This window comes from Simochromis diagramma, unplaced genomic scaffold, assembly GCF_900408965.1.
Source record: "Simochromis diagramma unplaced genomic scaffold, fSimDia1.1 OVJJ01000483.1, whole genome shotgun sequence".
Taxonomy (NCBI): domain Eukaryota; kingdom Metazoa; phylum Chordata; class Actinopteri; order Cichliformes; family Cichlidae; genus Simochromis; species Simochromis diagramma.
The window spans coordinates 7,163,085-7,190,006 of NW_024386835.1; the positions used below are offsets into that span (position 1 = coordinate 7,163,085).

The 26,922-nt window shown below is 39.8% G+C and overlaps 3 protein-coding genes across 3 annotated transcripts; 1 reads left to right on the forward strand and 2 right to left on the reverse strand.

Annotated features, from left to right (window-relative positions):
- Window positions 1-1,173: 1,173 nt before the first annotated feature.
- On the reverse strand, window positions 1,174-16,766 carry kiaa1328 (KIAA1328 ortholog). The gene is made up of 12 exons (XM_040029098.1): window positions 16,660-16,766; window positions 16,235-16,270; window positions 15,910-16,151; window positions 14,972-15,072; window positions 14,760-14,875; window positions 10,220-10,344; window positions 8,788-9,170; window positions 8,470-8,688; window positions 8,229-8,324; window positions 8,049-8,140; window positions 7,799-7,907; window positions 1,174-2,696 (listed from the first exon to the last, which is right to left on the reverse strand). Exons 1-12 carry the CDS (start codon window positions 16,712-16,714, stop codon window positions 2,468-2,470), a joined length of 1,803 nt encoding a protein of 600 aa, XP_039885032.1. The 5' UTR covers window positions 16,715-16,766; the 3' UTR covers window positions 1,174-2,467.
- Window positions 16,767-16,851: 85 nt separating this feature from the next.
- On the forward strand, window positions 16,852-21,238 carry tpgs2 (tubulin polyglutamylase complex subunit 2). The gene is made up of 7 exons (XM_040029113.1): window positions 16,852-17,045; window positions 17,152-17,231; window positions 17,327-17,414; window positions 17,583-17,723; window positions 17,894-18,007; window positions 18,184-18,347; window positions 18,738-21,238. Exons 1-7 carry the CDS (start codon window positions 16,979-16,981, stop codon window positions 18,954-18,956), a joined length of 873 nt encoding a protein of 290 aa, XP_039885047.1. The 5' UTR covers window positions 16,852-16,978; the 3' UTR covers window positions 18,957-21,238.
- A 105-nt stretch (window positions 21,239-21,343) lies between these two features.
- Window positions 21,344-26,426, reverse strand: aqp7 (aquaporin 7). The gene is made up of 7 exons (XM_040029112.1): window positions 26,330-26,426; window positions 25,991-26,191; window positions 22,939-23,065; window positions 22,715-22,852; window positions 22,216-22,334; window positions 21,851-22,068; window positions 21,344-21,712 (listed from the first exon to the last, which is right to left on the reverse strand). The coding sequence occupies exons 2-7, from the start codon at window positions 26,126-26,128 to the stop codon at window positions 21,526-21,528; spliced, it is 927 nt and encodes a 308-aa protein (XP_039885046.1). The 5' UTR covers window positions 26,129-26,191; window positions 26,330-26,426; the 3' UTR covers window positions 21,344-21,525.
- Between the last annotated feature and the right edge of the window lie 496 nt (window positions 26,427-26,922).

Sequence of the window (26,922 nt, forward strand, 5' to 3'; positions counted from 1 at the left end):
GCGTGTGCCACTTAACAATCTCCTGAGCGTGGCATACAGTTAAACCAGATGACCATCGAGATCTCTTTTTTTGTTCTTTTCTTCCACTAACTTTGGTGGATTAGTACGAAACCTCTAGCTCATCAACCTGACCTGTCTCTGTCTAACAATAACATCCGAGGCAAAATATCATATGTCTGGTGTCCCTGATCGCAGCACTGTGTGCCCTTTTTTGACTGCCCCGCTGCTCTGAGAAAATTAGAAAGAAAAAAAACTGCCATCACAGTCTGTGCTTCTCGTATGATTTGTTTGAGCAATCAGTCATTTTTTTCCCACGGCGAACGAAGTAAGCAGACGCAGAAAGATGTGCGAGAACTCAAATGCCAACCACCTCATCTTCATTTGCTCCAACTTTAAGCTGCAAGTTTACATGAGAAAAGTGAAAAACAAAGTTTAGTGGTTCAAAAACAAGAAACAGAGGAAGTTTGAATATAAATATATATATATAAATATATACATAAACTGATGAATATACTGTAAATTGTTTCTTTTTTTGCTCTGTTTTCCTCTGTACATAGGTTTGCATATTTTATAGGACTTTTACTTCTATCTACAAGGACTGGATAAAGTAATTTAAATACTTAAAAAAATATATGAATGAAAACATGATAATGCTCATTAAAACCAGGTACAAAAAAAAATATTCGCTAGGATACGGTACAAACTGTAGGACCTGACCAAGGCATTTATCCAGAATACAGTCAGGGAGAGCATTGACCTCAGTTAGAGCTTAGACACACATTGACCTATTTTATAAAAAAAAAACAAAAAAGAAATACTTTAATGGGTTCTATTCATTTATCTGTTTGTTTAGATATTTATTTATAAGTCATGTCTGAAATGATAAGCATGCTTTCATGGCATTATTTTTTTATGAGTTGGTACGTGACCAAATAGTTTTTTATATGACATGCATGGGCCACTGTTGTGGTCCAGATGATCCTTGTTCCTGTCTGCAGGACCATGCCTTCAGAACTTCTTTGATGATGGAGAAAAACGCTCCTTTTGACCAAGTGATGTCAAAGACAGATTTGAATTATTTATTTCATTGTCTGTTTATTTATTTGTTTATTTATTTGTGCTGTTTGAGCCAAGATCTGAGCTCTCATTACTGACACTGATCTGTTTTCTTGCAAGCGTTACCTTGAATCGTGACACATCTTACCGCTCAAGTATTGGAAGTTTAACCACTACTAAGACTGCTTCTACATTTTTCCTGTGGCTTGCAAACTACTCACAACAATGCAGTACAACACTAAAGCCTTATGTATATTTGTAATTATAAATGCATACTGTTCTGTTCATTTAAAAAAAAAAAAAAAAAAGGAAAAGCTTTGTTAAAAGATCGTTTCAAAATAAGATGCCACCGTTAAGCAAAGTGGGGGAAATAGTAATCCCTAGTTAAACACATCTTAAATCAACTGTTCAATCAGAAGAGACGCCTTGAGGTCAGTATAAGTTGCTGCTAATATTTAATGAACTAATGTCTGGTTTATTGTAAACAACTTTTGAAAACTGTATTCCCTTCCCTTCCTATTCTCCCCATTGTGCTTCATTTTGTTCAACAGAGCTCTGATCTTGTTCAACTCACGTGTTCTACCGAGAACAAAATTCAATGAAAACTGCACTATTTCATCCAAAAGAAATTTGAGTTCCTATCATTTTTTTTTTTCGGTGCTGTTATCAGTGATTTTTATTTCTAAAGCTCAGTAGTGTTGCTAGAATCACATTTTACTTCATGTGGTTTTCAAAGTGTTCTGGAAATCTATTTCCCAATTTCAGCACATATGGAGGGGGGTGATGAATGTTGCATATTAAGCTTTGCCAGGTTCCTGATGAGCCAAGCTTCTGATGGGCAGCGCGCTTTAGGCTCCCGCCCCCGTCTCTCCAGACTGCACCATTCTCTGGTCCCCTGGACTCTTCTTTTGTAATTCTAAATGAATGATGCGTCTCAGCTTAGCCCAATAATAAAGCACAGTCTAGAATAAAATACTCTGTGTTGTGTCATAATTACTGCTGATTGGTAACTTCTTAATATAAGATTCCCCTGGTTACTTTGGGGTTTACACAATGGCACCAGCTGTCTGCTACAGGATAGTTGTCACATGTGTATGGAACCCACTATGTATAATATTTCCAGTAAATCAGAGATTTATAAAATGTGCATCCTTTAGCCAGATGCACAGTGGAAAATTATATGTCATATTGGCAATTTTTTACAAACGAGGCTTGAAAAATAAACATTTATTAGTATTTAAAAAAAATTCTACCAATATCACAATCTATGCACACCGTGTGACATTGATTCTGATTTTAGAAAGTCAATAAAAAGTTAAATGAAAAACATTTATTTAAAAAAAAAAAAAAAATGGACACAGTTGGTAAATATCCAGTGACTGAATCTTTTTCATGCTCCTCATTTTTTTTGTCAGCAAATGAAGAAAATATCTTCTAGTATTTTGCTTTCTTCCAGGTCTTGCTGAGTGCTCTGAGGACGAGGTCCACCAGGGGTAAGCATGGTTCGGCTCACTGATTTGGGGGCAGTATGAGCCGGTCTGTGTTGCAATGCTCTGGCTCTTTGAGTGGTTGTCTTGCATTGCTCAGGTGCAGAAACAGGACTAAAGATATCCAATAACTCAACCAGAGAAAAGTCCAACCTGAAAAAAAAAGAAAAACTTTAGGTTAGGTTTCTAGACCCCGCCCCCCCATTTTGCTTTTTTAGCCTCCACAGCTTGTTTCAAAGGTTGAATTGACACAGGCTACATTTATGAGCCCTGTACCGAGGCAACACTTTAAATGAGCTTTCTCACCGTGGTTTCATTGTAGCAGAGGAATGCACAGAAAGCCTGCCAGTTACATTCTGCTTAACTATGAGGGCACATAAACAGAGCAAGCTGAGAGACTGACATCACAAATGTACAAAGCAACATCCAGTTAGAGCTAAAAACAAAGCAAAAAAAAACCAAACAAAAAAAAAAAAACACTTGGGTGAGAGTTTTGCTTTCTTGTGGTCTGTGTTAACAACTGAAAGGTGAACGACAAATATTTTCATACAAGTGTTAACAAATCTTTCTTGGTGAAGTGCCTACTGAACCCTAACAAGCAGCGTTAACAAGTCGAAACCACTGGGGCGTCCCAGCAGAAAAACACAGTTTCTTGCAGGTGTGAGAGAACAAGGGGGAGAGAACCCAGTGCCTTCTCCCCTGGAATAGAAATGAGGGGAATGTGCGGTGAAATAAATAAACCAAAACAGGGGAGATTAAGCTAATAGAGATTCAATCCCTCAGTCTGGCTGGTTTGATAAATTATTCAGTGTATACACAGTCGAACGACGGCCATTCCAGATACAAAACATGAATTCTTTAAAGCACGCTCGACTGATGTTGCTAACATAATTCTCTGCTCGTTTAAAGCCGCATCGATTTGCATTGCGCGGCTCTGCACACAGCTCTCCCAGGTAAGGCCGATCCTTGGAATGTACTTGTTGATATGCATGCGGGTGGTCAGCACACAGACGCAGTGGTGAAACTTCCAATCAGGGTGCATTTATGTTCCTCAACACGTAACTATGGACCTTGATATGTCATGTTTTCAAACTAACTTCAGGCTTCACATATCAATAGCCGAAAAGGCTTTTAAAGGGCTATATTTTGCTTTAGCAACATGAATTCATGTATGTACATGTTTGAGCAAAGGGATTTGATTGGGGGAAGAAAAAAAAAAAAAACAAGAAAAGAAGCTCAACTAAGTAAATCTGTCTTCCTCATTTGGTCTCCTGCCTGTCAACAGCAAAGGAGAAAAGAGGAGAAAGTCTGAGAGCATGAGTGAGAAGGAGTGTGTGTGTGTGCCCGCTTGTAAGAGAGAGTCTGGAAATGACTGCTGCTTTGTGGATAGAGATGGAGGCAGAGAGGGAATGTGGGGGAGGGACTTTGGCTGGGTTGCTTCGCTCGAAATGTGAGAATTTGCATTTTTATTTGTTGATTTATTTAACGGACAGGGCTCTCAAACAGCCATCCATCAACAAACGACATGTTGGTAATGAATAATGCATCACTTACCGGCGGTCACAATCTATAACAAGGGTAGTGCGGGGGGTAGGGGGTATAGTTTGGGCAGCAATATTGGGGGGGTGGCAATGGGTAGGGCGAGGGAGGGCTGCTGGCACAGAGATTGCATGAAGGCCAAAGAGAAGAATGCCAATAGATTTTCAGAGGGGGTATACGGTGCGACAAAGAACTTCATTTCTTGGCTCCAGTTTGCATGAAGTAAAGTTGTGAATTGATGATGGATATTTATATCTCCCAAGGGAGTCCTGGCAGAATCATTTTTACTGTGTGCTTACAGATAAAATACATGGACAGCAGTAGCAGCAACACACATTTCTGTCACTGTTTTTTTTTTTTTTTTTTATAAAGAGAAAAATAAGGTCTTGGACCTGGAATGTCGGGTCATTTTGAGAGCATCTGGAGACATCACGTTGCCAACATAAAGCATTTAGTACTTTTATCCTTAGGACAGGAAATGTAACAGAAAGGAGACTCGGACAAAGTTTAATCTTGATTTTGAAATTTAAAAACGTGTTATAATGACTACTGTGAAACAGTAGATGTGCGCTGCTCTGCTTTCAAATACTTTTTAAATGCTTCAAACTCGTACACCAAGAAGTCTTCAGAGTACAATAAAAAAAAAAAATAAAAAAATAAAAAAATAAAAAAAAACTACTGGACTTCATTTTCCCCAATTTAACAGTTACAGAGCTTCTGTTTCTCTTTTCTAGCTCCATGAGGCCAGATAAAAATTTTCAGCAAACTTCTTCAGCATATGCTACTCACCACCTCCTTCCCACTCATAACTTTCACTGCTTGTTTGGCTTTTCTCTTTCATTAAAGATAGCCGTCTCGCCCCGGCGCCTCTTTTCATTTGCAGTCCAAACAGTAAGATAAAAAACCTATAATGGCCACTGTGTATATCCCGCATGTCAATTTCCCAGCCAATCAATAGCAGGCGGGCAATGGCAGGAAGGATCAAGATGAGATGGGCGGTGTGCGCTGGAACTGTCTCATTACTAACTAGCACAGGATTCATGAAAGGATTAAAAAGGTCACTTAATGTTAACCTCAGTTTGTTGTGCAATTTGCACATCAACATCGAATTGGTTAAGATTAGATGGTTACAAGAGCTATTTTGTTGCCAAGTGAAGGAGAACGCTTCAGGTAACATGGGGAATTTTTCAGTAAGATTTTTTTGTTTGGTTTTGTTTTGTTTGTTTTTTTTATCTTTAATGATATTTAAATAAAACAAGTTTAATAGTGATAATAAAGCCATTCTTTCTTTAAACAACCTAAAATATCAAAACTTGATGTGGTTGTTCCCATGATTCACTAACCAAAGCTATAAAAGATTGAAGATTCTCTCCCCCCCCACACACACACACACACACAGATGAAAATAAGTATTTTTGAAAACTAGCACCAAACCACACATTACTGATCTGCTAAAGTCAGGCCGCTCTGACAGGTTTCTGATGAGCTCAGAGCAACAACATATTGCCTTCACTTCATTCACTGAATTCTTTTACAACTATTTTTATTCTCGGTATTTTGAACACCAGCTAAGGGAAAGACATATGTCTAATACGATTCAGTGGATTACCAAAGGATTATAAATATCTGAAAAGATGCACATGAAAAAAACATGTTGCAGGAAAACCACAAAAGGCATCTGAGACACAGACTTCCTCATTACTGGCACAAAAAAAAAAAAAAAAGACATTGTGTATCTAAGAGTAGAACAATTTTAATAGGCTTTGGAGGTGAAAATGAATGGTAATAAGATCTGATACTCCAGATCCCCTGCTGGAATTAATGGGCATCTGCTAGAGCTCACAGTTCAACTTGGACCAGGCGCTGCTTTATTTAAGAGTTAATCGTCAGAAGTTGGAAACTTCAAGGTGTTTTGAAGAACTATCCTTCAAAACAAGGAGGGGGAGGCTGTCTCACAGCTAGTGTATCTGCTATCTACCACTGCATTTACAACAAGGTAGAGGAAATCTGACATTACAGAAAAGAATTGCTCCAGTGTGGAAATAATAATGGCTTTAAAGGAAAGCTGTGCAGAATCACAAATTATTTTTTAGCATCTGATATTTTTTTTTGCATTTAATTCAACTGCGGCCTTGGAGTCCAACTGAACATGCACATTGCACAGGCATTAAGACAACACACAGTCAGGTTAATTACTATTCCAGTCCTTTGCATTTTTAGGAAATGCTTGCACTCAGTGATTCATCCCTATCTTCAAATCCCCTCTCCCCCCTTCTTACATCTTTCTCACCGTTTCCACTACTATCCATCTGAACCTGCTCTACCTTTCCTCGCTTCCCATTTTTCCACTTTATCCAATGCTCTCACCCTCAAACACACTTTTAACATCTCTCCCTCACTTCTGCTTTCTTCGTCTCATTTCTGTGGCTGAGCGAGAGGGGGGGGGGGGGGGGGGGGGTGCATCCAGAAGTCTGTTCAATTACACCTGCTGCAGGATCCCTGCTAGGACGACTAATGGAACGCAGCATGTCTCCTGACAGGCTGGCCGCAGCACTAGCTAGCCCAGTAAAAAGCTTCAATTAGCTTCTCGCAGCTCGAAAAGTTAGCTAGACTAAGAAAAGTCATCATTTAACCACAAACACTGCAGCAACAGCAAGCCCAGGAAAAAAAATTAAATACTTATATTCTAAATCTGCTGTAATCTTTTTGTTGGAAACAGGAGGAAAAGACACTCGCTGCCACAGACCACTAATAAAACACTCCAATTTATCACCTAGTTTCTAAGCTGCTACCTTTATTTCACCCATAAATCCTTGTGGAAAACATTTCTTAACCCAAGGACCCTCAGTTCAGAATTTTAGATAAACACAGATTCATGACTTCTTACATCCTTCAGATGTTTGAACTGTGTTGATTTTTCATATATGTTTTTAATCACAAATCTGCTGGCACAAGATTCACCATAACTGGTGGCCTGATGGCGACGGGTCAGTTAATAAATAAATACATACATAATAATAATAATAATAAAGTATGTTGACTGGCTAACTGCTGGCCTGTTGGGGTCAGTGAAGGCTTTTTCAGTGATCATGTACTCTCACATATGAGAAGTGTTTTTTCTTACAGTCAGTATACCAATAAGTCCTACAACACACCAAATGTTCAGTTAGATTAAATGTGAAGAAAAGCTACTTTTCAGCTGCTCCAACCCACCACTGGTGCATTTTACACAACAGCAGCACAAACAAACTAAGAAATTGTTCAAATGAAAGCTGTCAAGATATGCAAATGAACTGCTTGTTTAGTTTGCCACAATCTTTAAATTTGGCTGACTTTTTGTAATGATTGCTGGAGCAGACAGCAGCTACCTCAGCCCAGCGATACACAAATCATGGGCGAGTCTAAAAAGGGGTATAGCATTTACTCCACTACATTTACTTTAAACCTTTAGTTACTTAATATTTGATCGATTTACCTTTATAACATAAAATTTTGTATTTCTTGTGTAGTATAGGGGAAAAATATTATGCTGGACACTGTAACACATTAACACATTAACATAAATAATTCAACCACACAGACTGTTCTTCTGAGAACTACATTATCCAATATAATTGCTAAAAATGGACCACCCTTATAAACATTGTACAGCACTTTAATGAACTTACAAATTATTACAATAAATGTTTATTAAATTGTTTATTGATGTTTGTTACCTGGTGTCTGGAGTCTTTTGGATTGCAGATACTGATGTGTGCTTCCTCAGGCTTGCAGGTGATTCAGCAGGAGATGTGGCCATGTCCTTTGTGGGCCGTTTTAAATATTCTGAGGTCAAGAAAAGGATATATTTGCTTTTTTTATTAAAAATTTAACAAGGTATTTTAGTGATACATGAGAGTGCTAAAATATGTATTTCAAGCTAAACTGTGCAAACACTTTATTGATTACTTGAAAATACAAGCTTACCACTGCCATTGTTCAGAGGATTAGGTACAGTTTCTGGATGCTTTTCATGCAAGCTCTGTCCTCCAGGATGCACTCCTGCATCATCACACACACTGTTGACAACATACAAAATGCATTAATGTTCCTTTCACATGTGTCTGGTTGGTGTGCAATATCTGTATATGACAAAATTTGCTTTACCTGGAGGGTATATCTTGGTGCGAAGGATTCTGCACTTCTGTAACATCACTCCTAGTATTAGAGGAGCTGACCTCAGCTTGAGTAGCTGGTTGAAATCTAACAAAGATATAGCAAGTTAAAATAGTCTGCAATGGTATAAACTGAAGTACAGAGGATGACACAAAATATGAAAAGACCAAGGATTGCAGACACGTAATGGATGTACCAAAGTAACTACCGTCAACAGCAGATACCGTTCTACCTTTTGTAATCAAGATGTGACTGCTGTAGTTGCTGATTCTGTCTCTGGAGCCTTTCCTCCTGCTCTGCCAGGCGTGCATGCAGCCTCTCTCTCTCCATCTCTAACTGCATCTTCTGCAGCAGCAGCTGGTGCCTCTTCTCCTCCCAGTCCTCCTGACCCAGCAGAGGCCTGGTCAGAGCTTCCTTGGCCCCAGAGTCCATGATATTCCCACTATGGAGCCTATGTGCAAATGCATGTTACATGCCATCTCCTTTGTGCCTTGCTAAAATTTTCAACATGAAAAAAGGAAAGTAATGCTGGTATGGCTGAATACTGTACCTTTTACACTCATCTTGGTTATAGGTATCATGGTGGCTCAGACGAGAGGAACTGTGAATTCTTTGCTGCTGTGTTCCACAGACAGTGCCTTGATCCCTGCATTCACAACACTCACATCTGTGGGATGAGTGTGGGCCCCTGCACTCCATTTTTTGACAATTATGCTGTATGACTGGCCCATGAGTTGGACTTAACGGTCCATCACAAGAAAGACAAGCAGTGCTCCTAAATGTCCGTACTGCTCCTCTTCTTCCATAACCATTCCTGTATGCTCGAGCTTGTGGTCCTCCAGTAGCAGCGTGACTGAGGTACGAGCCATCAAAGAGTGAGCTATTAGCTCTGCTTGTAGATGTCCTATTGGGGAGTTCCTCACTACTGTGCACCTGGACAGAGAACAAAGAGGACAATTAATGTATTTTGGCCCATTAAGGAAGCCTCTGAAAAACTGATGGGAGTTTTTCAGCCAAAACATTCGACTGCTCCATAAAACTTTAATTTAGAGCTGGCTGCAAAGCTGAAATTTACCAATACGGAATTAGGCCTCGCTTAGCAACCTAATTTGCTCGCGTTACTATGTGCCGTAAAAGCTCCCCATTTGCTTGCAAGAGCAATTTCACAAGAACTCACATTTCACTTGCACTCTATGTGAGCTGCTGCGACCCAAGGCATCTTTTTTGGTCTACTTCCTTCCATTTGTACACATAATTACTGTGGCTGTGTACTGAGTTAAGAGATACCAAAGAACAGTTCGTATAAAAGGTAGTAGGTGAGCACGTGCTCTGTAGACACTGGTAATGAAAATGATATGATGATGACACTGATGATCCTCCTGTGCTAAAGTGGTGATTTCACCATGGACCTTGTATAGCTATAATATAAAAGGGATAAACCTGTGTTTTTCAGCTAAACACAAGTGACAGGTGAGCAAAGATCATGAACATTATGAGATAAACATAAGGAGAAAAGCCCATTTTATAGTAGACTGAGAAAGAGACTGACTAATTTGCTGAGGGTCAGAGAGCAGGCAAACACACATTATTCAGAGCCACTGCGGACAATGAGGTTGGCCAAGTCATCCATTCATACAGAGGCTGCAGCCAGAGAGGCATCTTCGCCTTTAAAGTGTCACCTTGAGAGAGTTTTTACTAGGTTGTAGTCATATTGAGGTAGTGACTGTGGACTGTAGTGATTTGTTATAAATTATTATGGCACTTGGCCATGGAACAATGCCTCTTGCATGTGTTTCCACTGGATTTTTTTGTATGTGACTGATGGCAAACAGGGCTATTGCCTGAATGTGGCTCCCATAGGAGAATGGCTGTCATTTTATTGTGCATTTTCCATTGCAATAGAAACATAAAAGGAAATGTGTGTACATATAACCTATAACACACACCACACACACACACAACCATTTTATCCCATATCTTACCTTGCTGTGACTTGATGGCTGGCTAAGCTGGGCAATGGACTGATTGAGCTTTGCCTGTTGCTGAGAAATGTATTGTTGGTAGAGCCCAAGCAGCTCCTGGCACTCTTTGTACTGCTGCTGCAGACCTGGAGGACCAAGGGTTAAGTAACTAACAAAGTAGAACAACAGCTAAACTGAAACAAAAGAAACCCTTAGAGTAAAACATAACCACCACCCCAGATTTGGCTGAGAAATCATGCAGTGAGTTCCATCAAATTGTGTGACTGAAAGAAATTCTGGCTTCACTATTTGATTCGAATAGGAACGAGTTTTCATTTTCATTCAAAATAAATAAATAAATCTTACAAATCCCTAACGTGTAGCTCTTTGATGAGTTCAATTTTTGCTGAGAAGTAGTTTTAGTAAAAGAAAAGTTTCTCCTGTGCTACTTTGAAGATGCTGGATTTAGATCGACAATCTGAATTAAAACCTTGTTTCCGTAATCAATTACACATTGGACCAGAAAAGTAGAGAAAAGGCAAAGCTGAAAACAGAGACAGGGAAGAGTCCAGCAAAATCAAAGTTGTTGTTGTGGCACAGAGCTTTCACCATCTGGGCAGGGCCAAGCTGTTTTGAGCTGAGCTGGGCAATGCCACGCCAGGCTATCTGCCAGACAGAGAGCTGGCAGACACAAGAAAACTAATCTGGAGCGGGACTACTGCTGCGCCTCAGGAGCCCCACTAATGACAGTGGCAGCACCACACCACACCCGCACATACAAAGATAATGAGCATGAGAATGGAGAGACTGCACACAGACATACTCGCACACATTCAATAATCATTGTCAATCTGACTCTCTAGTACAAACATAAAAACAGCAAGACACGAGAGCACAAATTCCCCACCTGCACTGTAAACAGCCCGCACACAAACACTACAATAAAGCAAGTAGTACACACACTCCCACCCAAGCTGACCATAAAGTGTGTTCCTCTAGGCCATATCTTTTTATGATGGTGCCCCTGCTCCCCCAGCTGATGAGTTTCTCAGCATCCATTTGGAAAAGAAACCCTCATTTTAAGAGAAAATCAAAGTTCAAAGAAGAGTCTTATTGAAGGAATAGTTGGCAGAACACTCCATAAGAAAACACTTTGGTTGTTAGAAGACTTCAATCAGGCTGTGGAAATGAGACACAGGGAAAGAGAAGAGAGCGGTGACGACTTTGAATTGAGGACCAGACACCAGACAAAAGCAATGCAACAGCTTCCATAAACACTAGAAAAATGCAAGGAAATGTTTTGATTGAACCCTCCGTCTAACTAGGGCTCCTCTACCGCCTCACTGATCTCCATGGAAGCAGTTCCATACACAGAACTTAAGGACATCACAAGGACATCACATCATGTAAACCTGTGTTGGGAGGTCTATTTATGCAGCATGAATAAAAGTCCTAAAGGGGAGATAGTGAACATGCTTATACAACTAAACCTCACTGCAATCCAAGGTAATGTGTGGTGTGTTCAGGGTTTTTTTTTTTTAAATGCATATTTTACCACAATAAAAGGCAATTCCCACTTTATGTCGGCATGCAAAGCAGAGACCACACGCAATCTAAAACACACAAGCAAAGTCCATCTGTGCTGAACACCCAAGCAGGCTGCAGCATCATATCATCCCAGTGCATAGATGAACATAACATGTGTTAATGTGTTGACAGGGTAATGCAGTCCCTGGATAGCAAGTGCTAGGTAATCTGAACCGAGTGGCGCAACACTGATAAGATTCCACTTCTCAGCCAGTCGCTACACTAAACATGCTTCCTCTACAGCCTTGGACATCAGCCAATGGGGGCCAAGCTCTCAGCAAGCCCCTAGTTTACATCAGAGCTGCAACGTGCCAACAATGACTTACTCCTCCCCCCTGCTCCAAAAATACTCAGAATCAAGGGCTTGGGTTGAAGAGACTTCAGACGGGGTCTGTCAAAATGATTCACTTCCCTGTCAGGCCGAAGCTCAAATGAAATAATGAAATCCACTTCAAGGTGGAACAAATTTGCACAGGAGGGGGGAATATTTTAAAACCTGCTTTAGCACAGTGTGCCAAACAGATTGAGCCTGAGCTGGAATGTGAGAGGTATGGGGGCGGAGACGGATGTGTGAATATGTGTGAGAGTATGAATGTGTGTAAGGAAGAAATGGCGGGGAATTAATAGAAGGAGACGGTTTACATTACTGCTTCAATCCTGCTGAATCTGAAAAAGAGACATGAATGCCAAATCTCACAATAAACCAATACATAACTCCACACATCATCTTACAGTTATTTTAGAAAATGTCTGGAAATTTCCAAGAGTGAAGATGAAGAAAACCATTCTCAGCCATCTTCGAGACTCATTGATCAGAACTCTAAAGTAATAGCAGTTCTGAGGCACAGATGCACGACCTGGCATCAGTACAAACTGGCTGGTGGCTATGGAATATGTCAAATGGCTCACCTACCAAAGCTTAAAACACACAAGGTCCATAAAAAAATTACATTTATTAAGCATTATTTATTTTACATTAGGCTCACAACTGGTTCCATTCACTTTTATTATACTCCGGCAGAAAGAATGGCTATATATTCAAATATAAAGCTGTCGTATTTACCCACTGGTAGGTAGTAATTTATTGTAAAGGACTACTGCACTACTTCCAAGAATAAAAGGTGAGTTACACAACAACAAGACCAAATCATCATAACAAATTTTAATTTATCCAAAAGCAAGCATTTGATGTATGCTTATCACAAAAAGCACACTTGATAAAATTAGATTTCCGCATTGTAAATGTCACACATCAAAACCTTTAAGGCCAGAAATGGATTTAGCACTCCTGTGATAGAGGAATGCCAATGCCAATGCATTCCTCTATCAAATGCCATTTTAGTAACACGCAGCAGAACTGTTGTGTCCCTCTCTCCATGGCCTCAGGATTCCCTCCGATTGTTTCAGCTCAATAAGTGGCATTACATGTAGCACCTGCTGTGCCTTGTTCTGGATACAGAAAGTAAAACAGTATACCATGTTACTAACGCCACCTTGACTTGTGCTCGTGCCAACATGCCCTGAAGTAAAAAAGCATCCTTTCTATCTGAAACACAAATTCAGCCCTGTGTGCCAGTCAGCTCCAAATGTCAGCTGAACATCCCAAATATCAAGGGTACTTTTCCTTCTCATCCTAGTTGGCTTGGGGCTCAGGTATAGTCCTACATTCTTTATACCCCTGACATCCCTGAATCTTGGTGAGATAAGATAAGCTAAGGCGTAATGGAATTAGACTTGACAAGACTCTCATTCAGTGTGTTTGCCTTTGGTGTCTCCTTAACCTTTCGGAGAAGTGCCGAAACCTTCTGCCTGAGAAGAGCCTTCGTGACTCTTGCACACACTTTAAAAGACTACGTTCTCCCCCCCCGGAGGTGCTTGGATCCGAACACTTTTTCCTCTCAAATACCTTTTTAATGGAGTTTAGAAGTTTGGTGTAAATGCCAAGTCTCCAAGCCAAAGTGCCTTTAATTGAGTTGTGCTTTCCTAATTTTCCCCGCCGCCGTTGCCAATCGTGCAATTTACCAGCCGGGTCAATTACTCTTCATATTTCGCAGTGTTTTTAACCTAAATTGACTGCTGGCCATACTCTAGTTTGACCTGAGCAGAATTGTTATGAAGACAGCAGATTGGGGTGTAGCATTACAACTCCAGCATCATTAGACATGTTAGACCAACAAGAATCAGCTGCTGACCTGTCTGATCTCATTTTCTACAGGAGAAACTGAGAGATATTCTCTAACACTGAATAGTATGGGAGGGTGACAAAAAAACATGGTAAAAAGCAAATACTGTGGTCTTCTCTGTGAATATGAAAATTCATCTTTGGATGATAAGATGATTTAGATGGTTTAGGGCACGGCTCCAACCATGAAATTGATTCTGTACACAACAGCGGATAAGCTACAAGCACTCACAAAAGACAACTGCAGCAGACATCAAGTAATATAAATTCATCTGCTCTACTTCTCTGCCTTTTGTATCAGATTGAAAGTTCTTGCCCAAAGACTGTAAATAGCCTTGCCTGAGACAACACTGCCCCCTGCAGACTTTCTTTTTGAACAGCACACACAATACAATCATATACAGTAAATACCATAATGAGCCACAAGGTGTTGGCTTTATGAAATGTCTTTTCTTAAATATATTTTACTTTTGGGGGTTTTTAAACATCAGCTTTAGCACAATAACTCCTTTTTGGTGTCTTTGCAGCAGCCTTATCACGTGAAGATGCATGTTCCAAAATAGTTTAAACAAACATCATTAAAGAAGGTCAAGTTGTCTGACAAACATTCAGACAGAACGAGATGAGCAGATCTGCTTTCACTGATTCTAAACATAACCCAATGCAGCTCTCAAAAGAGCATCCACAGCCTTATCATTTCACTTAAAAGAAAAATAAAATTCACTTCATATGGCCCATTAGGAAAAGCAGGGCATTATACATTGCAGCTGTCTGCTTGCTTTGAAAGGATACTTTCCCTTTCCTCTGCTATGATTTGGTTCTGTTGCTCTAGCTGCTGAATCTTGCATTCAAAATTTCCCTGTTCATCTTTCAGACGCCGCACCGACTCTTCTTTCTCCTCGCTCACTCTAGAGAACAGGGAAAAGTTGAGGAGTTAATAAAATACGTTTTAATTTCCATCACTATAAATTGTTAAATTCATAAAAGATAATAACGTTGGATACCTAGCCAGTTCTTCAATGAGATTTGCAATTCGTCGCTTATCTTCAGGACAAAGGTCTTTCAGACAGACCTCACTCTTTGCTTTGCTGACTTCAGAAATGACCTTTAAGAATATGAGAGTAAGAGTTAAACATACAGATTTAATAATAAAGAGTAGCAGTACTGTTTCTATATACACTCACTGGCCACTATATTAAACAAATGCATCTGTTTGTTAGGTTCAAATCAGCCAATCATATGACAGCAATTCATGCAGTCTAGTTGACCTGCTTCGTTTCAAACCATCAGATTGGACAATAGAAGATTTAAAAACATTGCTTGGTCTAATGAGTATCGATTTCTTCTGTGGCATCCAGATGGTAGTCTGAGAATTTGGAGTAAATAACATTAAAGAATGAATCCATCCTGCATTGTATTAGCATGATGGCAGTGGTGTAACACTAAAGTCTACCTGAGTATTAACCATGTCCATCTTTTTATGACCAGTGTACTATCTTCTGTCACATGACATGTCACAAAGCTCAAATAATCTCAAACTGATTTCATGAACATGATGAGGAGTTCACTACTCAAATGGCCCCAAAAGTCACCAGCTCACAATGCAAAAGAGCACCTTTGGGTTTTGGCGAACCTGGAGATTGACAATATTGATGTGCAAGTGGCAAATTTGAAGCAACTGTGTGATGCTAATACATCAATATGGACAAAAATCTTTAAGGAATCTTTCTAGCCCCTTGTTGAATTTATGCCACAAAGAATTAAGGCAGTTCAGAAGTCAAAAGGGTGTTCAACCTGATATTAGTAAAGCGTCACTAATGAAGTGGCCAGTGGGTTTATTTGAGACAAAAAAAAGCACTATACGAATTTAAATTCAGTGCATTACATATTGCCATTTAATCAAAAAAGTTCAGCCGCATGGGGAAAAAAAATCCTATGATACCTGTGAAACCGGAAGAAAAGTCTGAGGTGTCATCACAGCAGCATTGTGGTGAACAGACACGTCCTCCTTAGTATAAATCCCTGAGTGATCACTTTGGTTTTTGACTTCTCTCCTTTGCTTGGCCTGTTTTTTGCAGTCAGAAGTGCTCTTCACTCCCATCTTGTGGCCTCTTTTCTTGGATGTACTGGTACTGAGTGGTTTCAGGTTAAAAGGGGCCTGAGACTTCACCTCTCCGTCCACCCCTGAGGATGTTAAGAAGACAACAATAAGAGCCACTCTATATAAAGTTTTACAGTTTTCAGAAACTGTTTATCACTGTACTCACCAGGAATAAACACCAAAGGCCGTTCATCATCTGACACTGTGTGGGCATAACAAAAAGAGGATGGAGACACTCAAATTAACATTCAAATTAAACAGCTGCAGATGGCTTTTACAGTGTTATTTTTGCTCTGTTCTGTATTGGGAGACCTAGCAGGACTAACTCAGTGTAAGAGGTAGCATGAATACCGTTATCATCAATAACAAACTATCCAAAATCAACTTGAAATAAGTGGTTAGGTGAGCAGTCTTTATCTTAACTATAATTAGCTACAAGCTCTCTCACTTCCTCAGAGAAAACAACTTTCTAGTACGGACGTAAAAGTAACACTATAACTCTACTTCGAAAAGCTTTATGTCTTCCTGTAAGATATATACAACTGTGAAGTGTTGGATAAGGCTAATGTAGCTCGATAAAAGTCAGCGTACCGCCATTCATCCAAAATATCCCCGAATTTTCACTTCTTTTCGCTGCTGCCGCCATGTTGAATCAACCGCCACCACTCCCAGGGAGCCAAGCGTTGCTAAGGAATAGATGTCCCGCCTTTCTCTTACAAGCAAAAATCTCATTGGTTGCGTTGTAGAAGGGTGGCTTTCTATTGGTGCAAATTCATGTCCGTTTTGCGTCCCTTCTCCCTCCGCTTGCGTCCGCAGATGAGCTATTTGGAGCAAGGGGAAGAATGCGCTACAGACATTTGCAAAGGATGCATTCTGGGTTTTGTACAAATTTGTGATCGCAATCACCCAAATGGAAGAAACAAAGGAGAGCTTCAAGATTGCCGATAGGCTGATGCTCGGTATCACTCGGATACTTGGTGTGTATGATTGTGATATGCATTGAGAGCGTTAGCTAGCAAAGCATTGAATTCTATGAAAAAATAGATTGTAATAAATGTCATGAACTTGTCCTTGCTGGGACAGAGAACATGCCTGGGGTGGTCGACGTGCGTTTCGCAGAAAGAGAGCCTGCAGAGAAGAGGAGTTTGCTGTCATGGGAGCAGGTGGGAAGGAAGATGCATGGTAGATGTCAGATATTGATATGGCAGTACAGTATACTTTTGTCATGTGTTATTCATCTTTTGTGTTTATTTGCCAGAAAAACACGTGTATATTACCAGAGGACCTGAGAGACTTCTATCTGACAACTGATGGCTTTACACTAACATGGAGCGTTAAACTAGACAGTAGGTGTCCTGATGTGGTCTGTCTGCATTCACAGTTTTCAAAAGAGAAAAAAAAAGTCTGTTTTTATTTAAAATATTTTAAAGCAATGTTGTAAATGAAAATAGCACTGCAGCTTTTCTTATGTTCTTGGCACACAGCCCTCACTGTGTGGATGTGCTGTCTTTCAGGTGAGTGTGTTCCCTTAGGATGCATGATGATTAATAGTGTGGCCAGACTGTGCCCGCTGCTCCAGCCCGTGTCACTCTTCTCTCTGCCCAATGCGCCATCACTCGCTGACCTAGACTGGGAGGAGAGCGGCACAGAAAGTGGTAAATATTCACCTGCCGGATCCTCATGTGGGATCCTCAATTACAACACGTCACTTTCAATTATGTTTGTTTACAGTACGTGTGCTCAGTTGTGCAGAAAGCAGGCTAATGAATGAGCTCTTGATTGGACCGTAAATATTTATTCAAGATTCATTAATGCTATCTGTCAGGGTCGACGCGTGTGCCCGTCGCACCTCATTTCGACTCCCGGAGCCGCATCTTCGAGCTGGATTCCTGTGGTGGGAATGGCAAAGTGTGCCTAGTCTACAAAAATTGCACTCCAGGTGCTCTGCTTGTGTATTGTATCTTATAGGTTATAAAAAAAAAAAAAAATATATATATATATATATATATATATATATATATATATATATATATATATATATATATATATATATTAATTAAAAAATATTTTTTTTAAATCTGAGTTCCTTAAGTTAATATCCTTGCTTTTTTTCAGGTGTGGTTGCTCAGAGGAGTGAAATCTGGTTTCTAGACCGCTCTCTGTGCTGGCATTTTCTGACCACAACCTTTACCTCTTACTACCGACTGATGATAACCCATCTGGGTCTGCCTGAGTGGCAGTATCACTTCACCCCATATGGCCCCAGCCCTCAGGCTAAGGTAGTCAAAGTGTCTAATCCGTTTTTTTCAGAATATGTGCTGTGACATAAATTGTATTTTTAATATTTATTCATATTATTAACAAAATGTGAGGCCATTGCAGTTGTATGAATACATTTTATTCAGGATGATTCTTTCACAGTCTACTACAATACTGGCAAATGTAACATTTTAGTAAGTTAGCACAGCACTGAGTTTTAAGTTGCTTCCAGAGAGCATAATTATGTGCATAAGGTGCCATACATTCCACAGAATCAGATATAGCATTGCTGGCTCAGGTAAATTAAGTAGTATTTTCAAAACACATTTGGTGTGGGTTTGTTTTTTTGTTTTTTTCCCATGTGTTACATAGATTATGTTAAATTATGTATATCTTGGTTGCTGCTGCAGCAGTGGGCATCCCTCTACCAGCCTTTGACTTTCAACTGTGAGCTCAGTTTGGCGGATCCTGCTGGGGATTTATATCTGAACAAGCTGGATCCTTCCAAGGCTTTCAAAGGCAAAGCCAAGGTCCCAGCCCCCAAGAAGAAGCAGTCGACACAGTGCAACTCAGGGGGCGCAGCCAAGGGCCAAAGCAATGCAGGAAGACAAAGTGGAGCAAAGCGGTGAGAAGGTACCCGTACGATGAAGACATTTCTACTAAAGACACCTTAACTGTCAGCATGCCCAAATGTCTCCAGTTCCCTCAGGAGCTGGACTCAGTTTGTTGGACTTGGTGCTGTTTGACATGTTTGCCAAGGCTGAGTTGATATGTAGCCAGGGTTGTTGCTGGCTAGACACATTGGAAAGGTGATACAGTTATAGTACTAAAAGTGTTGAAGGCAAAAAATGTTTCTAAATTTTATATGTTTGAGGAGACGATGGCAATTTCCATCACACCTGGCTTAGATGGTTAAAAATGAATCCCCCTCACATGTAGAAAGACACAATCCTGAATTTTATCCACCCTTTGATGCCAAGTGTTGCCAGAGTAATTAGTCTTTGAATTAACAGAGAGTTGTATCAGTGTATATTCAGTACTTATAAACTCATTTAATGTAATGTTCATTACTGACAGCTTATGGTTAAAAAAATCATATAAAATCAAAGCAGACAGATGTACAATATAACTGTACCACTGCTGTAACCAGAACCAGAGTTTATAAGTGCTGCTGTTTTCAGTGGGCTTGATTTCTGAATGCATTATGTAAATTCTACATGCAGCATGTAATACTGTAAAGTGCGGAAATGGCTAGATAACACATCTCTTTATATTAATAACTTTAAACTTGAGGAAACAAGAAGACTTAATGTAATGCTGTGTAGCTCACACCCTATATGTATTGATAACTGACAGGTTGAAAACTAACGTATAGGACTCAACAGATGCTTTTAGAGCTTCATTATCAAACATTAAGCCACATAAGTGTGAAGACTAACCTAAAACGTGACCTGTTACATTATAAAAGGACTACTAACTGGCCATTGTACTACTGCAGTGCCTCATGAATGCTGCTCTGTAATGTAAACTTCATAAATGAACACTGTTCCTAACACAGATTATTCATCATGAGTGAATGAATATCAAAGGTATATTTTAACAGTTCAGGGCCACAGTTGTACAGCGGTTAGCACTGTCACCTCACAGCGAGGAAGGTCTCTGCGTTCAAATCCACAGAGTTTGCATGTTCTCCTGTGCCTGTGCGAGTTCTCACCAGATATTCTGGCTTCTTCCACAGACATTCACATCAGATTATCTGGTGACTCTAAACTGGCTGTAGGTTGTGAATGGTTATCTTGTGTTTGTTTCACATGATTTCTACTTCGTTAAGTCTTCACCACAGGTATGTCAAAACAACAAACCTCTATGAAAGCCAACAATGTAGTGCTTGCCCTAACCTGACGTGCGCCTCCCTTCATAAGCAACTATACATCGCACCAGATGGTCCGTTTAGTACCACTGATTCCTCTTATGCATGTCTGGCTATGTTTTTGTGGCTGGCACTGCATCTAATAGATCGGGACATGATCACACGCACCACGCACAAGCCTGAATATCTGCCGCATACGTAGGTAACCCCTGTCGACCCTACAAAGAATCACCAGAGAAGTTTAATTCAGCTAATACCCCTGCCACAGACCCCACCTACCGATTCTAAATTGGGTAAGCGCTTAAGATAATAGCTCTTGTAACACAAGTATAAAGCTCAGTAGACCCAATCTCACATCTACAGTTTTGGTTCAAGTACTTTTTAGTATGTACTTTTTGTCTGTAGGCTGCTGTGCACAAGAATGCGCTAGAAAGAAAAATGTCTGTATTTGGTTTTGTCGCTGTCCTTTCAAGCGGTGAGGAGTCATCTCCTACTGTGTGTTTGGTTTTCAAAAAAATATATGATCCCAGTGTATGGGGGCTGTTTGCTTCTCTTTGCACACCCTTAAGTTTTTCCACAGTTGTGGAAGTAGTCCCCTGTTGAGTGTTAAAGTGAATGATATTTATGTCTTCTAAGGTTACATAAGCTGCTATTGCAGTAATAAAAACAACATGAGTGAGCGAGTGTGGTTTTGTCAATTTTTCATCTCTAAAGTGACCGTATGTTTGACTCAAAACTTTTTATTGTAGCGTATAGTAACGAGTACGGTGAGTCAAAATGTCTAATAGTCTATATTTTATATGTATTGTAGTCTATCATTTACACTAACTCTAGAAGAATAATTCAGGGATGGGCAATTAATTTTCCCAAGAGACCACAATTAGGGCCTAATTGTAACATCTACTCTTACCAGTAGCAGCTTATAAAGGAATAATTAATATTGAGCAGAACTGAGTTCATCTTATTGGTCCAGCCCTCCACAACAGTCTCAGTTTCCCATGTTGCCACTTGGGAAAATTAACTCACCACACCCAATTTAACTCATTCACTGCCATTGACGTCTATAGCCGTCAATGGCAGTGAATGAGTCAATGGGTTTAACTCATTCACTGCCAATGGCTGGCAGTGAATGAGTTAAGTTGATGTTGAAATTGTGTAAAACACGGTGAGCATTTTTGATTTGAACAAATCTTTATTTCACTCCCTGTTTGCTAATCATCTTCTGTCTCCCATCTAACAAGTTAGTTTTGGGCTTTTTAACCCTTTACCTTCATTGAATGTTGCATCTTCATAGAGCTATTCACTTAGCTGTCAACTTAGCTAGGGTGTCACACACACATATTTTCAATGGTATTTATCTCTTTATCCAGAGGGACAGCTTCTTCAACCATCTCTCCACCCGCTTCAGAGGGGTGTGGGTGATGCAGTTCCACAACAGCCTTGTATAGCCCTGCTCCAAGGACTCCTCCAATAGGGGGGGCAACTAGAGGCACCCACCACCATCCGTTTCCAGCCCTACACAGATAAAGGCAGTAAACCACAAAAAAGTAAATAGTTAATTAATAATGAAAAGTAGTTGGGGGGTTTTATTCTTGACTAATCCTTGATTAAGGTGGAAAAAGCAAAAGAAAATGATATGGCCTTTTTGTGTACCTGAACACATCAGATCCCCAGCCTGCCATGGCAGTGAAAACCCTGGGTGCGATGTCTCTGGTGGGGTTGATGGCATAGCCACTGTTGCTACCCAAAGAAATGCCAATGAGAAGCACCAGGAAACCCGCAAATGCAGGCTCACTTCCTGCTGGCGCTGGTTTGTTCTTCTGGTCGGATAGAGCCATAAGGCACAGTAGTAGCATCGCTGTGCCAAATACCTTCCCCAGACACACACATAGAACAAAAACATCAGTCTGGAAAGATAACCGTGTAGAAAGCCATCCAGTAAAGGAAATCATTCATGCTGATTATGTCTGATGATGGAGAGTTGTAACTATGAAGCTTTAGTTGACTTTCAGTGCTACCTGGTCAAAAAATCCAGCTATCAGAGAGAGGTATGGAGCAGGATAGGTGGCAAAGATAGCAGCAGTGGCCTTCTCACCAGTCACAGTCAGGTTTCCTCTACAGTAGTCATGAATGGCTTCTGCAAACGTATCAAACAGATAAATCGTGATAGTTGTGTGACTCCAAGAAATCGCAGCAATACTGGTGTGTGTTTTTTGGTACAAAAAACACAATAACTTCAGTAACAGTGCCTCCAGATCTGTATGAGTTGTTTTCCATGTGGTTTTTATAATACTTTTTCTAGGAAGTTTGCCGCTTAGGACACGTGATGGTGCAATACAGCATGGTGGGCCTCTTCATAATGTGTTCCAGATGTGTAGATGCAGAAAAACATCAGATAAGCTTTAAATTTAAATCATGCATGGGCCGATTTCCTGAGACTTTGTTTCTTTGTTCTTGAACCTTAAAGTGACCTAGATACCTATTTTTCTTTTAACACATACTGTTGCGTTTCCTCACCATAGTAGACAGCATAAATTGTCCCTGCTGCAAGAAATGACCCCAATAGCTGTGCCGAAATATAAAGAGGTAGCATCTTCCACGGGAGGCGGCGAAACACACACATTGTGAATGATACAGCTCCATTCATATGAGCCCCTGAAACAGATCAAAAGAGCAAAATATGACTGCTGAACAACAATTGGAAAGCATTTCATAGGTTTTGATGTCATCATCTTTCATACCCGAGATCTTCCCTCCAACATGAGACCCCATGGCAACAGCCAGTCCAAAACCCAGGTTGATGCTGAGGTACTGTCCAAAAGCTCCCTGACCGGTCACTACCTGGGCCACAGACCCCAAGCCCAATGACTGGAGACAAAGAGAACCCATATATCATTTATGCAGTCAAACATAGAAATAGATTACAAGAAATACTTTCCAGGAAGCTTATTTCACAATATAAGAAATGTTTGAGGCAAACTGTGATTAATTGCTGGCAGCCAGATTCTTTTGTAATCTACAACGGCAGTTTCTCACTGTAAAAAATCTTATAGTATAACACTGTCAGCTGTTTGGTTGCTATTATTCTGCCACTTTAAATCTAATAGTAATGATTGTAAAACACCTGTAAAATATCTCAATTTACTGTAAATATTTGGCTATAAAAACAAACTCATCCTGAGCTCCTTGTCTTTTTGACATATGACAAGATATCAGCTCATCACATGATTCTCCTACTCCTTGCACTGCAGATTTATATGAATGTCAGTTTATCAGCCACCACTACACTGAATGCTGCCAGGATGCGAGGAGTTGGACCACAGTTACAGTCTTGAAGCAACATAAACATAATTTCTGTACAACTTTTCCCTCTCCAGCAATGGAATTGTCTAACAAAACATTAAAAAAAATCCTGTGCACCAGCTTGATATGATGTAGGGAAAGCCACTCAACAAATATATAGTGTGCATCCAGAAAGTATTCACAGCCTTTGCAAAATATTTTGTTGAAGCACCTTTGGCTGCAATTACAGCCTCAAGCCTTTTGTTTTTTGGTGAACCAGCACTCCTTATTCAACTTGGTGGAGCTTGAGATGCTCTACAGTCATTTTCAGACAGGTTCCTTCCCTCTGGCTGGGCTGCTTAAGGACATTTGCAGAGCTGTGCCAAAGCCGCTCCTTTGTCATCTTGGCTTTGTGCTTAGGGTCGTTGTCCTGCTGGAAGAGAGCTGCTTCGCCCAATCCAGTCCAGAGCTCTTGGGAGCACATTATCATCCAGGATGTCTCTGTATATTGCACATTCATTCATTCAAGTTCCTGCTGCTGAAAAACATCCCACAGCATGATGCTGCCACCATTTTACTACTGAGTTCAAATTTTATTTCATCAGACCAGAGGATTTGGTTTCTCATGGTATGAGAGTCCTTCAGGTGCTTTTTGGTATATCCCAGGTGGGCTGTCATTTGACTTTTACTGAGAAGTAGCTTCTGTCTGGTTACTACCACACTGGCCTGATTGGTGAAGTGCTACAGAAATGGTTGTACTTCTGGAAGGTTTTCCTCTCTCTACAGAGCAACACTGGAGCTCTGTCAGAGTGACCATTGGGTTCTTCATTAGCTTCCTAACTATGGCTATTCCAAAATGGAATAACCTGGAGCCAGATAATTGAGGCTCTGTGCCTTGAAACTGTCCTGTCTCAGAGGTCTCCAGACAATTTCTTGGACATCATAGCTTGGTTTTTGCTCTGACATGCACTGTCAGCTGTGGGACATCATACAAACAGGTGTGTGCCTCTCCAAATCACGTCCAGTTGGCTGACTTTACCACAGGTGGAAGTTGTCGAAACACCAGTGGAACATCAGAGGCTCAGTGGACACATTTCAAGTTTTTTCAAGTTTTTTTTTTTTTACCTTTGTCATTATGAAGTATTGTGTTTTGAATTTTTTAGGTGAAAAATTAATTGAATCCATTTTGAAATATCACTGTAACATGACAAAAATGTGGAAGCGTTGTGAATACTTTCTGGATGCACTTGATGTAAACAAGAAGCACTCTGAGAGTTTAAACCTCCACAACGCAGCTCACTCTCTGGGCAGAATTTACTTTTAAGAGAATAGTATAATTCAGTTTATTTTCTTTGTTCGCACACATTTTTGTTCTCACATGTTTTAAATCTGTATACGGTACTACGGTACTATATGTTCACAATACACATCACACTTGTAAGCGTCATAGTTTCTAAGTTATAAGGTTTTTTTGTAACTTTTCAACCGATGAATAATTTAAGTCTCCTAGAAGGCTTTAGTGAATGTAAGCCAAATTTTAATGGCATGTTAACATGACCTTATCTACACGCCTAGAAAGTGTTATCAGAATTGAGCTGTCTTGCTTATAGACAGATTGACACGCACGCAAATGCTACCAAAAGAATAACCTCTCTGACAGAGGTAAGTAGCAAAAAGTTAAGTTTTTTGGGAGTTTTTTTTGTTTGTTTGTTTTAATTATTTCTAGAAGTACCTTCGTTTTAAACATACTGTATAAGTAACATTTTCTTTCTTACTTAAAAGTTAAAAGGCTGAGTTGCACAATTAATTTTAATTTTAATTATGGTACTGCACAAATGTAAAAGACACCACACTACTGAATTATCTTGCTTTTAACTCAAGCAGCTATGTTATCAGGGTAAAAAAAATGCTGACACTGAAAAACTGTAGCCATTCTATCAGGAAACAGGAAAAGTCTGGTTCCCCAAACAAAGTTACGAGTATTTTGTTTCTGTCAGGATTCCTAATCACAAACACAGTAAGTGCAATTCTTTTGTGCTCACATTCAGGCATTTATGCTTCCCATGTTCATCATGTTATCACTGCATGTGTTTTTCTTCCAGGCTTCTAAGTAAAAGGTTTATTGTAACAGCTGACAGCTGACGTGTGACTTCTGGAAACCTCTTCAGCTGGCTTGCTGCCTGACTATTACTCTATAATAATACTAGACTCTCAGGTTCATTCACTGAACCTGACAATGTGACTGTTAATAGTGCTTATGTGTGTGTGTATTTGGGAGAATGTTGCAACTTATCAGGATAAAGAGCATGACATTAATGATTAATAGCATATGGGTGCTACAGATAAGCAATTAGGTTCTAAACAGAAAGAAGACCCGATAAATGAAAAGTCAAAATGTCAGCGGAATCATGGATTTGAGAGGTGCTTTTACAGTTTTTAATGAGATATTACATATTATTATTTGAAAGCATATGACACTTCAGAAATCTTGTGATAATACTGTATTCTTACCATCATGACATATGTGCTAAGTGATTCAGCAAGTCCCACACGAATGAGTTCATTCTTTAGCCAAACTTTGGATCGAGTTACTTTACCTCCCCTCTGCTGAAAAACCCCAGGTTTTACTGACTGCGCAAAGTCCTTCATTTCTTCTTCTTCTACTTTTTCTTCCTCTTCTTCTCTCCTTCCAACCTCAGGACTTTTTTTACCCTTTTTGAATGAGAAAAAAAAACTACACATTCAGCCTTGGTTGAAAAACTTATGAAGTGTCTGGCACACAGTACTTTGCAAACAAGACCAACTTTTTGTCTCCTGACCTCAAAAGTTCCCCTTTTTCCACTCACTTACCTAATTGTGTTTCTCAGTCTCTCTTTGTCACTCACATCCATTGGAAGTTGTCCACAATTTAAAGGCTTCAACACACTCTCACCCACCTCCACCCACTTCTTCTCTCCCCTCCTCCTGGAAATGGCCAAAGATACAGTGACACACACCCTGCTGTGCTTGATTATCTGTCAAATTTGTCATAATAAAAACACTTTAAATACATCTGTGGAGTACTTTATTCAGAACTGAAACTCATTACAAGTTAACTTACTAAAAGGCTGAATAAGATGTTTTTATTTTTTTTATATTATTATTTATGGCTTTTACAGCAACAAAAAGCTACCTTGAAATTATTATGTAGACTTTTTTTAATTGTTCCATGTTGTTTTGTGCACATGTTCTGTATACTTCTGATTATATGAAATGCACTTTACATCTACACTTACACTTTGCACCTTACATTACTGAAGTGCGGTCAAAACAGCATAAACTATTGATTGAAGCAAGGCTGCTACAGTAACACACTATCTGGACTTCACAGTAGCATTACAAAGTCCATACATGCTTTTTCTCCCCTAAATAAGCAAAAGAAACACAACAACAAAAACTGAAAA

Bases quoted from the DNA above. Each gene is read 5' to 3' on its own strand.
- kiaa1328 (XM_040029098.1), bottom strand. From the start codon at position 16,714: ATGGCGGCAGCAGCGAAAAGAAGTGAAAATTCGGGGATATTTTGGATG. The intron at 15,073-15,909 runs GTATCATAGGAT...ATATTCTTAAAG, and splicing joins CTTTTCTTCCGGTTTCACAG to GTCATTTCTGAAGTCAGCAA. The intron at 7,908-8,048 runs GTAAGCTTGTAT...TCTTGACCTCAG, and splicing joins TCCTCTGAACAATGGCAGTG to AATATTTAAAACGGCCCACA.
- tpgs2 (XM_040029113.1), top strand. From the start codon at position 16,979: ATGGAAGAAACAAAGGAGAGCTTCAAGATTGCCGATAGGCTGATGCTC. The intron at 17,415-17,582 runs GTAGGTGTCCTG...GCTGTCTTTCAG, and splicing joins ATGGAGCGTTAAACTAGACA to GTGAGTGTGTTCCCTTAGGA. The intron at 17,724-17,893 runs GTAAATATTCAC...GCTATCTGTCAG, and splicing joins GGAGAGCGGCACAGAAAGTG to GGTCGACGCGTGTGCCCGTC.
- aqp7 (XM_040029112.1), bottom strand. From the start codon at position 26,128: ATGAAGGACTTTGCGCAGTCAGTAAAACCTGGGGTTTTTCAGCAGAGG. The intron at 22,853-22,938 runs GTATGAAAGATG...GATCTGTTTCAG, and splicing joins TGTTGGAGGGAAGATCTCGG to GGGCTCATATGAATGGAGCT. The intron at 21,713-21,850 runs GTACACAAAAAG...TTATCTGTGTAG, and splicing joins TGGGGATCTGATGTGTTCAG to GGCTGGAAACGGATGGTGGT.